The sequence below is a fragment of the Astyanax mexicanus genome, chromosome 25 (genome assembly GCF_023375975.1).
Source record: "Astyanax mexicanus isolate ESR-SI-001 chromosome 25, AstMex3_surface, whole genome shotgun sequence".
Classification (NCBI taxonomy): domain Eukaryota; kingdom Metazoa; phylum Chordata; class Actinopteri; order Characiformes; family Acestrorhamphidae; genus Astyanax; species Astyanax mexicanus.
In genome coordinates this window covers 27231111-27246700 of record NC_064432.1, presented here as the reverse complement: position 1 = coordinate 27246700, position 15590 = coordinate 27231111, and the positions used below count along the sequence as shown (strand labels likewise).

Below are 15590 nucleotides of genomic sequence, written 5' to 3'. Positions count from 1 at the left end.
CTACAGTCCAATATACTCACCTCTGTATGGAGAAAAACGAGCACTTAGTGTGGTTAGCAGCTAGTGCTAATGCTAATACTGCTCCAGTGCTGGAGAACTAAACTGAATCTCCTGTGTAACTCTGTACTTCAGTGGAGTGACTTTACTGCTCCTTAATACCTGACTGATAGAATTCATACATAAGGAGCTCTGATGATTTTTGGGAAAATTAAAGGAATTTAGTAAAAGGTGCGCTTTATAGTGCGAAAAATATGGTGTATATAAGTGCCAGTCACAAATTTGGACACACCCTAAATGTATAATTTTTTTTTCATTATTTTAAAATGTTCTATATTGTAGATTCATACTAAATTCATCCAAACCATACAGAAAAACATACGGAATTATTTATTAAACAAAAAAAGTTTTAAACAAACCAGAATATGTTTTATATATTTTAGATTCTTCAGAGTGTCTCCTCTTGTTTAGATGATCAGTTTTGAACATCTCTGCTGGATTTTCTCAGTCACTTTTATGAGGTAGAGTCTCCTGGAATTCAGGCTTTCAGTTAACAGCTGTGCTGAACTCATCAAGAGTTAATTACTTGAATTTCTTGTCTCTTAATAAAGTGTTTGAGAGCATCAGTTAAAGTAAAGTAGTGAAGAGGTAGAGTTACAGGTATACAGTGAATAGTGAATATTTCAGTAATGTTCTAATCCAGACTATTTGAAAAAACTTTATAATGATGGAACTGGCACTCATCAGGACCACCCAGGATAAGATCATCAGAGTTTTCAGTCTCAGAAACCACAAGTTAACAAACAGCTCCCCAGATAAGAGCATCTAAATACTTCACAGAGTATTTTGGTTTGTTTAACACTGTTTTAAGTTACTACATGATTCATTATGAGTTCCTTCATAATCTGGATGATGATGATCAGTATTTATTTATTAATATAGTAAATAATAAAGTGTATTACAGGGCCGGCGCTGACCTGCGTACAAACTTGGAGGTGATCTTGCTGATGATGCCGGTGGAGGTGCCCCTGCGGGCGGGGCCGAGAGCCCCCGTATCGTGGGAGAGGGTGGGCGAGGCGGGGGGGGCGTTGTAGGTGGTGCTGCGGCGGTCTCGGAGCTGAGCTCCGTGGAAGGTGCTCCTGCTGGAGGTTCCCCGGGGGAAGCGGGTGCGCTCCGGGGTGCTGATGCTGTGGGTGGAGGGGGAGGTGGATGGAGGTCTGGGACTCTGAGAGCTGAAAAGAAGAAAAGAGAAATAAAACAAAATGTTTAACCCTTAAAACCCTACAGACTGATTTTACATCCAGAATCTCACCTTGTGTTCTCAGCTTAATTACTCAGGAATCTCTTCACACATAAACATAGTCCATATATGGTTAGAAAGGGCGGAGCTTACTCTTTCTACATAGTGATCACATCCCAGTGCAGTAAAGCTAAATCTACAAGAAACCCATTGAGAGAAAAACACCTAAAAAAGTGAAAAATCTCCTTCCCCAACCAATATTATTTACCTTCAAACATATTTATATGATGTTTCAAACCAAATAATATCAGTAAATAAAGACTCAAAAGTGTGAAACTGCACTACTTTATATAGTTTTAATTTATAAAAGTAGTTATTTTGCACTAAACAGTCATGCATTCTGCTGAGAGATTTACAGAATAAATTTACTCTGTTTGCTGTTTGTCTTCCTTAAAAGTGAAAGTTTATAAAACACACAGTCCAACAATTCAAGCAAACTAAAACTATATTATAGTCAGTGAAACTATTAAGAAAAAAAAAAACGAAATTATTTAGTAAGCAAAAAAAAAGTGTTAAATAAACCAGAATATCTTTTATATTTTACATTCTTGTTTAGATTAATGATTTAATATTGAATTATTGTTTAGTTTTGAACATCATGCTGGATTTTCTCAGTCAGTTTTATGATTTAGAATTACCTGGAATTCAGACTTTCAATTAACAGCTGTGCTGAACTCATCAAGAGTTATAATTTGTAGATAAATAAATAAAACTGTGAATAATGGGTATGTTACGTTGGTTTGTATTCGCTGTTATCCTCTATGGGGGGCAGGGCGGTTTTGGAGGAGGTGCCGGAGGTGGACATGGATTTGACGTGTCTTGGTCGTGTGGACGCTGAAGCTGATGCAGTTCCTGAAGCAGAAGAAGCGCTGCCTGAAACTTCCGTCAGACTGGAGGAGAGAAAGAGCAGAACAGAGAAATAAATCACTTATAACTCAGAAAGTTCAGGTATTAAAGTATTAGGATTAGTTTGTTTTATTATTCTATTGTTATTATATGATTATTATTACCTGCTGTCTTTGCCGTTGGGGATGGCTGAGTAGCGGTCGGATGAACGATCACATACATAGGTGTTCCTGCGAGCCATGCCTCCATTAGTCTGCAAAAGAAGAGAAAGAATACAGTTTAAATGTATGTTTACTATATATATATATATATATATATTATTAGCCTCTATGCTGCTCAGTAGACCAAAGAGTTAGGAACCTCAATCTAACATTCACATATATAAATACACATTTATATTTATTAGTTTATAGGAAATAATAATAGCTTGTATAAAAGCATGTTTCATGTATTAAAATGATGTAATTGGACGACGCAGGGAAAGGCTGGTTTGAGGGGGGCAGTGTGATCAGGTGTGTTGGTGTGACGGAGTAAAAGCAGTGTGAGAGAGAAGCTGAGAGAGTGAGAGTGGTAAGAGAGATGCGAGAGTGTTAATCAGGAAGCGCAGTATCAGTAGCTGCATTACTGCACTGCAGTGTTTGGGGGTGGGGGGGGATCTTACTCCGGCTGCAGCGGTCGGTTTCTTCCTCTCCTGTGAGGTCAGAGGAGACGCAGGGACGTCGGTCTTGGAGCCGGAAGCAGGAAGTTTACGAGACGCTTCCCACTCCTCCTTCTGCTCTCCCTCCATCCCTCCACTCCTCTTACTGCAGCTCACTGACGGAGGAACAGCAGCACCTACTGAAACCCACACAGATCCAGATTATGAAGGAACACATAATGAATCATGTAGTAACTTAAAAACAGTGTTAAACAAACTAAAATACTCTGAAGTATTTAGATGCTCTTATCTGAGGAGCTGTTTGTTAACTTGTGGTCTCTGAGGCTGGAAACTCTGATAAACTTATCCTGTACAACAGAGGAAACTGATGAGTGCCAGTTCCATCATTATAATGTTTCTGATGGTCTTTGCGGTGACTGCACTTGTTCTTTAAATTCTTTTTCTTACAGTAATTTCTTTACTCAAATATTCCCTATTCACTGTATACCTGTACCTCTACCTCTTCACTACTTTACTTTAACTGATGCTCTCAAACACTTTATTAAGAGACAAGAAATTCAAGTAATTAACTCTTGATGAGTTCAGCACAGCTGTTAACTGAAAGCCTGAATTCCAGGAGACTCTACCTCATAAAAGTGACTGGGGAAAACTGATCATCTAAACAAGAGGAGATACTTTGAAAAATCTAAAATATATTTTGGTTTATTTAACACTTTTTTTGGTCTAGAAGTGTAGATTTGCATAAAGGTGCATATTACCAATATATCAGTATTATCATGACAGGTCTATAAAATATACTTTAATGTAAATAAATAAATTAAAGATGAATAAAAGCATGATTTTGTTGCAAACATTTAGCATGTACAGTTGCACAGTTAAGCATGATTAAACATGCATGTTTATTTAATTCAGCAAAGGACAGATGCATATCTCCATACATAAATATATTACCGTATTTTTTGCACTTTAAGGTGCACTGAAAATGCTTTAATTTTACCACAAATCATCAGAGCTCCTTATAATCCGGTGCTCCTTATGTATGAATTCTATCAGTCAGGTATTAAGGAGCAGTAAAGACACTCCACTGAAGTACAGAGTTATACAGGAGATTCAGTTTAGTTCTCCAGCTCCCAGACTGGAGCGGCTTTAGCATTAGCCGCTAACCACAGTGCTAAGCGCTAGCTCTTTCGCAGTTCAGAGGTGAGAAACATGTTTACTGTGTTAAAACAAGCTACATGTGAGGAACGACAAGATAATATCACCCTGACTTACCGGAACAGTTAGGGTTCCTTATTGTAGCGCTGTAGCGCTATTGAAGTGCTGCTGCACCAAGCCTTAGTGTAAATCTGGAAATCTAAGTATACTGTAAGTAAACAGAAGCGCTTTACTCACCCAAATAAACTGTTTTAAATCTGTGTAGATTAACATCCAGTGCTCGTTTCACTTTGAAAGAAAGTGTTTTTTTAAGCATTAAAGTTTTGTTTACTTAACTTAGTTATCCCCTCCCCTGTTCCTTACTAGTGTCTCATAATGCGCTTTATAATCTGCTGCCCCTTACAAATCAAATCGGATCAAATTAATATCAAAATGTATTTGTATAGCGCTTTTTACAACTGGTGTTGGCACAAAGCAGCTTTACAGAAACGTGATCACAGGACAAAGAATCAGGCAAAACATTAAACATAGAAAATACAGAATACAGAACCCCCAGTGAGCCCAGTGTGTGAAAAATACACAATATAAAACAGTAAGATGAGTAAAAGCAGAGCTGGGGTTTATTAAAGCCATTCTGCTCTCATGCTGCAGAGCGATTCGCCGGCCAGCAGGTGGCAGTAGGCACACCGTCAGCACACAGAGACACAGCAGGAGAGGGAACCAGGGTTCTGTTACTTTACTTGGTTGCATGTCATCCCCACCATGATCACTGAACCGCCGCTGCTGCTTCTGATTGGCCGATATGCTGCGCTGCACCTTGGAGTGAGCTGGGGATTGGCTGGAGCTGCTGTTGATGTCGCTGGTGGGGCGGGGCCTGGGGCACAGGTTGCTATTGGACAGAGACTCACTGCCTTCAAACTGAAGAAAACAAAAACAGACAACAGCACAGATAAATATATAATTATTAGTATAAGATTAGTCATTTTAAATAGATATATATGGATATATATTACAGACTACCAGTAGGGGTGGGCGATATGGCCCTAAATATCATGGCATTTTATGGTATTTTTGTGATAGCGATACTCTTGGCGATATGACAAACCATCAAAAACATTGAAAAAAATATTTTAAAATAGTCAACTGCAACAAAATAATATTTAATTCTATTATTGCATACAACATGATGTGGCACACCCCTAACTAAAATATATATATATAAAAAAAAAACATAAAAAATCAATACAAAATTTATTTTGCTAAAAACAGCAAAAACGTAGAACCCTGATGTGATAATTTGGGGATATTTCAAGGTATAATATTGTTCACCACATTCAAAAATGTTGGCGATATTATTGCATCCGGTACGATATGGCACACCCCTAAATACCAGACAAATATAACCTGAGTAAATATAAAAAGTAGTTTTTAAATGATAATTTCATTTATTAGGGGGAAAAAATCTATCCAAGCTTTTCCTTCACAGGAATTTAGTTTTTACTGAATTACAGTTTTAATTCAGACACATTGGAGGATTTTCCAGCATAAACGTCCTGTTTAAGATCATCCACAGCATCTCAATCAGACTTTAATTAGACCCTCCTAAACCTTAATTTAGTTTATTCATCCATTCAGAGACAGTGAACCTGTTGTCTGTGTGCTTTGGGTCATTGTCCTGCTGCAGAACCCAAGTACACCTGAGCTTGAGGTCAGTAAGTAACAGATGGATTGATTCTGATTCTCCTTCAGGATTTTCACTGTAGCTCCAAAGCTTTAGAAATGACTTTATAACCTTTTCCAGACTGATAGATAATCAATAACTTTGTTTTTCTCTTCTGTTGTTGAGTTTCTTCAGATGGGGGTTTAATAATAATAATGTGCTGCTTTTTGAGATCTTTTATCTGCTTCATGTTGTCAGACAGATTCTATTTATGTGATTTCTTGATTCTACAGGTCTGGAATCAGTAATCAGGCCTGGCTGTGGTTAGTAGTGAAATTGAATTCAGCTTTTTAAAAAGTGATTAATCACAGTTAATCACATGTGGGAAAACTTTTTCACACAGGGCTAATTTTTTATTCGATAAATGAATAAAATAATTAAAAAAAATAATTTATCATTTTTTATATTTAGTTAGGTTATATTTGTTTGATATGGAAGTATAATAAAAAAGCAAAAACAATATATATATATATGGGTCTGTGTTGCTGTAAGAATCCTCAGAGGACTGAAGGCACAGTTGAAGCTGAGCTCATTAAATAAGTGTGAAGAGAGGAGAGACTGCAGGGTGTCTCCTGGCAGTGATTCACAACAGCAGCGTATGGAATCTGATAGATAAATAAATAAGAATAAATAAATACAGGAAGCTACAGCTACGAAATGTTTACTGAGATCATATGTTAACTACAGACCTGCCAATCTTATTATTTATATGGGTGGATGACTTGGCTGAAAAAACGTTAAAAAACAAAACAAACAAACAAACAACTTAAAATTAAGCCACGGAAATCACTGGGTTATATTTTACTAACTCTTATCTTGCAGATTTTTTCTGCGATAAATTTACATTTATTCACTAGTTTAGTCTTAGTGATTAAAATAGTCATATGGTGTAACAAGAAAACTCTAATTAACGTTGTGTCACATCGTATGACAGTTCATGGAATATGACGTCACACCATACGACATTCATTTTTGGGACAAAATGTTTTAGTAGTAGTAGTTAATGGTTGTTTTAAAATATTCTGCCTGAACATTTACCCAAGCAGACTCACAAGAAAACACCTGGAAACATTACTCCTAAAACCTGCTCCAGTAGCTGCTGTGTTTATTATTATTATTGTATTGATTTCTTTGATAAAGTATAAGCTGTGTGCTGTTGGGAGCACACAAAATTCTGCCAAAAATACACACACACACTACACACACACACTACACACACACTACACAAACCTCTGGAGGCTTCCTGCCCAATAGGAGATATGTAGCCATGACCTCATCGTATTTCTGTCCTATAAGAGCCTCTGTGATGTCATCCTTCGGGAATCCCATCGTCACCATCAGCTCTGAGAAACACAGACGTTTCCATTTTCAGCACCAGGATCAAACTGCTCCTTAAATACACTTTAAAAGATAGATTATTATAATGTGGAGGAATGAGATCAGAGTGATTACAGTACCTGTTCCCACCACAAGGGGGTGAAAATGAGCTTTACATCACCTACAGTTACCTTATCCCACTACACAAACAAGCAAAGCAGCTCTACCCTGCACTATACTCCCTATAGTACACTATACTCCCTATAGTACACTATACTCCACTATAGTCCCTATACTCCACTATAGTCCCTATACTACACTCCCTATACTCCACTATAGTCCCTATACTCCACTATAGTCCCTATACTACACTCCCTATACTCCACTATAGTCCCTATACTCCACTATAGTCCACTACACTCCCTATACTCCACTATACTCCCTATACTCCACTATACTCCCTATACTCCCTATACTACACTATACTCCCTATACTCCCTATACTCCCTATACTCCACTATACTCCCTATACTCCACTCCCTATACTCCACTGTAATCCCTATACTCCACTCCCTATACTCCACTACACTCCCTATACTACACTATACTCCCTATACTACACTACACTCCCTACACTATACGTTGTCATCCTATACTACTCTATACCCCCACGCGCCTCTTTATCTCCTTACACTTCCTTACACTGCCTATACTCTTACCTCTATCCCACCCTATTTCCCTCTATACTACACTATACTCTATATGCCACCCTATACTACTCTATACTCCACACTCCCCTATATATCCCTACACTCTTAGCCCTATACGGCCCTACATTCTCTTATATTTCCCAATATTCACTTATATCTCCCTATACCCCCCAAGTATGCAGAGCTTCTGGGTGAACCCCGGCTGCTGAGCGCACTTCCAGCTCTCTCTTTAGAACAGAATATGGAGGGAACACTGACCGATCCTCTTGGTGTCGTTAAAATCAGCCTCTGGTTCCGAGTACGGCGTCAGCTCCTCCTCCTCATGCCCGACGTTCATCCATCTATCCTTCATGATTTGCTGATAAAGTAAATGAAGCGTAAGATCAGCTGGATTACAGGCTGATAGCACTGGCTGAATGGAGTGCAGAATAAAGATTAGACGTCTTTACCTCTAAACTTCCTCGTTTAACAGGGTTTAACACCAGCAGCCTCTTCAGCAGGTTCTCACAGTCTGTGGACATGTAGAACGGTATACGGTACTTCCCTCTCAGCACTCGCTCCCTCAGCTCCTGAGAACCAGAATAAGAGTAATGCAGGGTAAATACAGGACTGACACACTTTACATACAATCTATTACACTATATGTTATGTGATTTTATACACTGTATTCTGTACATTTGTTCCAGTTAGTTTTGGTTTCACACTGTAGTTCAGTACTGAATACAGATCAATCAGGTATAAATGATTCCTTTACTGTGACGTCACAATAAGAAAACCATGCCTTATCAGTGGCATGCAGTTAATATAGTGGGTAGCTATATGAACCTAATACACACGAACAGCCCACAAATACAGCTACCACTGACCAGTACACAGTAAACCCAACAACCAATGCTTAATTTTCCTATAAGTAAAGCTGTTTCACAAACATCACTCATCTGTATGCCTACAGTACACCAGAGCAGCCAAAACATTAAGTACAGACAAACACTCACCAGTCTGGCGGCCTTTTATAGTGAATTAGTTTCACATTGACGGACAGCCTTTAAAAAGGCTTTTTAATGTGATATAACACAATATCAGGTTTGATTTATCTTTGCAATTCCGTGATAGTCATCTAATTACTGAAATAATCCAGCATGAGCTCCGTTTATGACTAAACAACGCATAACACATTCAGCAAAGCGCAGAATGAAAATCATGAATCTGATTGGTTAGATTGTCCTACGACTTTACTATACTCCTACTCCACACCAAAAAATCAGAAGAAGGGTCACGCAGACACACGGGGGAGGAGCCATTTTAAAAAGCTTTGATTGGTTAAAACTATAATATATATTTCCTGATTAAATATGATGTAATGATTTACATGCACTTATCGTCACCCCTTCTCTGAAGGGCTAGAAGGGTTTTACTGCACAACACTGTGCCTTATAATCCAGTGAGTCTTATTGTGTGAAAGGTCATTTGTTACACATGGTCATAATGTTACGCTTTCGGAACAATAAGTTTACTAACTACAGGAAAGGTCTGTATCTAAAACGCCAGAAGATAACTAATGCAGAATAAAGAGAGAATCACCTTCAGGTTCTGTCCGTCGAAAGGCAGAGATCCGCTGACCAGCGTGTAGAGAATCACCCCCAAACTCCACACGTCCACCTCCGGCCCGTCGTACTTCTTACCCTGGAACAGCTCGGGGGCGGCGTACGGAGGACTCCCGCAGAACGTGTCCAGCTTACTGCCCAGAGTAAACTCATTACTGAACCCGAAATCTGCGATCTTAATGTTCATATCAGCGTCCAGTAACAAGTTCTCAGCCTTTACAGATCAGAGGAGAGGAAAGAAGAAGAGAATTGTGGGAATTACTGTGGTGTTTGAGTTTCTAAATGAGTTTCTACTGAAATGAAACCAGCTGCTAACAGTACTAACAGTAGAAGTAATAAGAATAATATTAATATTAGCAAATAAAAAGCCTATAATAGCAGCAGATCCTAACAGTATATAACTGCCTATAATATACAATTTAAATCATAGAACCTACCTTAAGATCCCTGTGTACTATCTTCTTCTGGTGGCAATACTGCACTGCAGATACTATCTGAAAAAGAAAAGAAAATTAAGATGTAGCTTGATGTTCTGAAAGATTACAGAAAGATTCACAAGTACTCTACTGAAAATTCATTTGATTAAACGAGTAATAAAAAAAAAAATACTTTATTAAAGAGCAATAAAAACATACCCTTAATTCTAATCAACAACCAATCGATTTCCTTTTTTAGATAACATTTTTTATTTCTCAAATTCACATTGTGCATAGCAACACACTGTAATGAATAGTTTTCTCCTGTGATCTGTGTGCTGTTTGGATGCTTTGAAAAATGTATACAATGGGTTATTGAGTGTAGAGTCGACTCTGAGTGAATCGGATCAGGAATGGAGTGCAGATTGGAATCAATGATTCTAATCATTGTTTATGTTTAAGTATGTGTTGATATGAGTCTCTGAGCCGTGGGGAAACTCAGAGACGACACAGAGCTCTCCTCAGACACCGGATTAAACTACAGAACTGAACAGCAAAGAGAAATAAAGCAGTAAAACAGCCACTAAAACTTACTGAAGGAGAGATTATTATTATTAAGCGCTATTAAATATAATTACAAATGGCATCATCTCTTTCTAGCGTCTAAATGCTTTGTGGGGATGTATTGAGGAGTTCTTGAGTTATTAAGCTGAGAAGCGTAATAATGTGCATCATGTATGATACACTATGATGTAGAGTATCAGCGTGTGACTGAGGCAGTGTTCACCCTCTGATTCACTGTCCTTATTAAAGCTAATCAGGCCGAGACGTCGCCCGTCTGTAGTCGGTTCACACGCGGCGCACGGTGACGCGCTGGTTAAACGCTGTGACTCACGCTTTCACTGAGTCACGAGAAACAGATCCGCCATGAACCAAAAAAAAACCCACAACAGATAAAGTTCTAAGGCTGTTCTGAATTGCTTAAAACCAAATACTAAAGATTAATAAAACACCAAGGATTGATGCTCTCCAGCAGAAAGAGTTTCTTTAAATTAGTGAACATCTGCTTTTTCACCACTAGAGTTCAGTGTAAAGTGATTAAAGTGAACAATGGCCCTGTCTTACACCCTGGAAAAGGCATGTCAACAGACAATAACTTATTATAATTTGTTTTGGATTTATATACTTATTTCTTCACCTACTTTAGTCCACACTGTATTTATGTTACGGACTCACAGTTATTGAAGCATGACTGACTAAAATACTGATTACTGTAAACAATAGACAAAATCAGGATTTTATTGATTCGATTGAATATTGATTAAAAATCAATATTGCAATTATTGTGACAGGCCTAGAGCTTCTGAATATATCTACACTGATGGGCGTGGTGTTCTGGAAATGAGGTGTGTTCAGGTACATTTCTGGAGTTTTGCTTGTTTATCTTGGTAACAGAAAACACAGGAGCTCCACTGACTGAGTACAACCTAGACAGACGACAACAGTCAGACGTTCATCGCTATCTCGGTAACACAGGCGCTGTGCCGAGCCGAGCGTACACCCCCACTTATTACACACACATGAACACACAGCAGCACAAACCCAACTTTTACATCAACAATAAACAGAATAGTAAATAAAATAACATTGCTGTTCCCGTAAATGAGCTGCTGGAGCTCCTTCACAGCGTCAACCAGCAGCTCAGTTTCCTCTGCTGAGAAGAGTTTGTTGAACACGTCCAGGTAGCTGCACCGTTACAATAGCAATCCACCAAAGACAGAGCTCACCTGATCTACTCTTAAAAAGAATGATGAGAAAGAGACTCTCTGATTGGTTTATTTCACGTTACGCCCAAAATTAACCAGAATTAAACAGACCCATGAATAATTAAGAGAATTAGTACATGAAAGAAGTCAGAGGGACAGAAATCAGATCTGCAGGCTGGTTGTAGTTTTTACCTGTCGAAACTTCGCTCTGGCCTCCTTCTCCTTCATCCTGCCGTGAGCCACCAAATAGTCGAACACTTCACCTGTAACGAGAAGAGTCACTCTGAGATTCTGCTACTGAAAGTGTAGGTTTAAAAGTTTTTTTTTTTTTTTTTGAAAAACACAAAATCAAATAATTAACCCATAACCCTAAATTACACGGCCATATATTATGCAGACACAACATTACCATCAAATACAGGTAAAAAAAAAAAAAAAAAAAACAACAAAAAAGCAAGGTTTGTGTGTGTTGCATTGTATACTAGTGCTAATCAGGGCTACTGCTAATGCTGCTGCTCCTAGCCTTAATAAAAATCTGGAAATTTAGCACTGCTCATTTAGTTTAGTTTTTTTAAATACATTTTAACAGTTTAATTATCATAGTGAGATCTGCTGAATTAGAAGGAAAACATGGAGACAATGCTGTTTCTAACTAGTGTCACATAATGCGTCTTAAAATACAGTGCACCTTATAGTGTGAAAAATACTGTAGTAAATTTAGTGTACTATTGCAGACTTACCTCCACTGGCGTATTCCATTACTAAATAAAGTGTCTTCTCTGTTTCAATAACTTCAAATAACTTCACTGAAAAACAAAACAATAAACACATTATATAACAATTACAGCTAAGAACCTGCTGAATCAGAAACACAAATCCCTACTGAAATATACAGCACTGCACACTGATTACAGTAATAATAATAATAATAATAATAATAATAATAATAATAATAATAAGTAAAGGGAGGTTTGGGAAACAATCTGTTTTACAGCATTTTATGTGCAATTAATCAATTAAAAGCTCAGGAGTAATAGAAGTGATAAAATCGAGCTGTAATATATAGTGTTTGAAAAACAATACACAAATGATAAAAGCAGCTTATTTAAACCTCAACTAACAGATGGATTATTTATAGATAAATATATAGCATAAAACACATGTACATACCTATATTAGGATGATTCAAGATCTTCATTATTCGGACTTCTCTAAACAGCTGTTAAAAACAAACAAATGAAAAACAGTTAGCTAGCTCTCCGCTAACCTTAGTTCTCTCCTCAGTAATGTAGCTACTTAACTCACTGCTAATGTTACTCATCGCTAATGTTAGCTAGCTCTCCCACTGGAATTAAACGTCTGAAAATGTAAATTACAGCAAATTTACAGTAAATTTAAGACAATTTAAGACTTTTTAGGACCCGCAGGAACCCTGAGCATTAATTTTGATCAGGATTATGGTATCCAAAAAAACGGTCATGCTTAAGTACCTGGAGAATCAGAGGTACACAGAAACAGATCCAAACAGTCTATATCTAAAGAAGTCTTGTCATCAGCACCTCGGCGCTGCTTCAGAACCTTCGGCTGCTTATGAAACCAGATCACTGAGATGCAGGAGCTCCGGGTCCTCAGGAGCCGGATTACTGACTCAACTCATGCAGGAACCAGGGTTCAGAGAACCAACCGGATCCTGAGGGATGCAGGTTCTAATCCCTGCAGTACACAGAGAACAGCGATTACACTTCCTCTGTTACCACACATCTCCAGAGTCCTACATTTCTTTATTTAGCGTATTTTCTGAATTGCAGATTAATGTTTAGGACGTGAAAACCATCAAAACCCCATCCAGACGGGATTAGTGTAAAATATCTCACTCTTCTACTCTTTAGTGATAAAACTCCTGCATCCAGACTGCAATTGTAAAAACAGGAGGATCAGTGAGTTTTTAGGTTTTCTCGGTCACATGACATCACAGCGTTCAGTAGCTCCTCCATTTCCACTCTCTGTTGAGTTTTTAACGTGGATCTCTGTGGAAACCGTGGCACGCCCAAAGTGTAATTACGACGCGCAGCAGTGGACAAATATCTATTTTATTAAAGGCGAGGAGACGAAACTCAGAGATGTGAGTCCGGACGGGACTAAAATTACCGGAGGAGCACGGAGTTCAGAGAAAAACAGTAGACAATTCAGCCTGTAATTTTCTCAGAGGACATCTGAGAAAAACACCTACATGATCGTTCTGGACGGGAATAAAATCACAGAGGATTTTTAAAAGAGAAAATTACCCCAGAACCCCTGAGAAACTGATACTGTCCAGATAGGGCTTAAAGGACACATGCACGTTGCACAAAGTGATATAACTGCAGAGAAACACAGATGCATCATGTATAAACGCTGGCGGCTGCGTAGGGCGCTCGCACAGGCAAAACTACAGGCTACGAACTTGACACTGAAGTATAAATTGGCTGTAAGTGTTTGGAAGGTGAGTGCTATATGTGTGTGTTGCACAATTACTGCAAAAGTATTTCAGATAGCATCATTGTTGTTTAGAGCTAGCTTGCCTGACTACAATACTGTAGATTTTGCACCAATAAAATCTATACAGCTTCTAAACTGCAGCTAACCTAGATAGTGAGGAAAACAATGTGCACTAAGCCTCAAATCAAAAATAAAAACACACACACAAACACACAACAGGGACACATCTATAAATGGTGCACTGAGTCATGACAATGACAGGATGTTTACAACACACACACACACACATTACAAATCCGCATCTTCTATAGAGAAGAATTAGAAATCACAGCAGCTGACAGGCCAATTATTACAGCTGCAACAATCACAGCTCTAAAATAAACAGCAGTGTCTCCAAAAACAAGAACTGAAATACACACATACATATATATATAAATATATTTATATATCTTCAGTGCTCTATTCTCTCCCTGCAAAATCAGACTGGGCATGAAATTAATTCACCAATGACTGATGAGGTTTTAATACCAGCAGAACTACAAACACACTGGATGTTTTTTTGAATTTAAGCTGAAAACTAGAAAACCAAAAATACAGTTAAAATAATTTATTGTATTGTCAACGTTTCTCATTTATTATTTTACATTTTGTTCCATTATGATGCAGAACATTTTAGCATGTTAGCTAACTCTTCGCTAACCCTACTTCTCTGATAATCAGTAAGTTAGCGAGCTTGCCGCTAATGTTAGCTCTGCCAAACTTAGCTCTCTCCCCAGTAACGTTAGCTAACCCTGCGCTAATCATTTAAGACTTTTAAGATTTTTTAAGGATTTTTTAAACCTTGTTAACTAAAGCAACGAGAATAAAACAAAAAGAGGTCAACCCCCATAAACAGATACCACACACACACACACACACACACACACACAGGCTGTGCCAGTGACCTACATACAGCAACCCAGGAGCACCTAGCCGTCCAAATTCCTGTTAATTAATGAAATGTCACTAAACATTTAAAACAAACTTCACAGGATATTTCTGTCCCGCCTCAGCAGGTCTGTTCATTAAACCCACAGCTTTCATCATAACACCCCCCCCACACACACACACACACACAAAACACAAGTTTAAATGCATCATTTTTGCTTCAGCACACTGAAATGGAAGAAAAACACATAACATCTCTTTAGTTTTACTGTTTCTGCTAAATATATATAAAACTCTGCAGATGGCTTCTAACTAAAATCAACAGATACAGGAAGAGGAGAGATAGACAGATATGGAGAAGACAGAAAGACCGGTAGATAATGTTGAAATATTTTACTTTAGTGTGGAAAAGATCATTCACAACAAAATAAAGAACTTTTTTCAGCAAATCAATACTTGCATAAAATACGCCAAACAAAGAGAGAGCGCACACTGAAGTAAAAACAACATAAGCAGTTATCATTTTTTGTAACAAAAAAGTTATTAAAAAAAGTACTGCTTGGGTATGGGTACCAAATTCAAAGTATCGTATTTGTACCGATATTGATTTTTTTTAAACGCTATGTAGGATTCCTAAGTGGGATGCAACAAAGTGGACATACAGTACAGCGTAACCAGGGTAACCAGCAACGTCTT

At 38.0% G+C, this 15590-nt stretch overlaps 1 protein-coding gene across 5 annotated transcripts in view; it reads right to left on the bottom strand.

The window, feature by feature from the left end:
• LOC103025141 (serine/threonine-protein kinase MARK1) overlaps positions 1-15590 on the bottom strand; it is a 63102-nt gene that overhangs the window by 15501 nt on the left and 32011 nt on the right. For 3 of the 5 annotated variants that reach the window (XR_007429584.1, XR_007429583.1, XM_049472663.1), the window contains exons 4-16: positions 12660-12708; positions 12230-12295; positions 11682-11752; positions 9745-9801; positions 9285-9521; positions 8153-8272; positions 7962-8061; positions 6907-7019; positions 4697-4874; positions 2805-2980; positions 2308-2396; positions 2032-2187; positions 975-1229 (exon numbers count right to left, since the gene is read on the bottom strand). Coding sequence is in view for 1 of the 5 variants with exons in the window: in XM_049472663.1 (XP_049328620.1) it covers positions 975-1229; positions 2032-2187; positions 2308-2396; positions 2805-2980; positions 4697-4874; positions 6907-7019; positions 7962-8061; positions 8153-8272; positions 9285-9521; positions 9745-9801; positions 11682-11752; positions 12230-12295; positions 12660-12708 (1667 nt within the window). In the remaining 4 variants the exon portion in view is untranslated. The remainder of the gene's footprint in view (positions 1-974; positions 1230-2031; positions 2188-2307; positions 2397-2804; positions 2981-4696; positions 4875-6906; positions 7020-7961; positions 8062-8152; positions 8273-9284; positions 9522-9744; positions 9802-11681; positions 11753-12229; positions 12296-12659; positions 12709-15590) is intronic. The other 2 variants (XR_007429585.1, XR_007429586.1) reach the window with 2 other exon arrangements.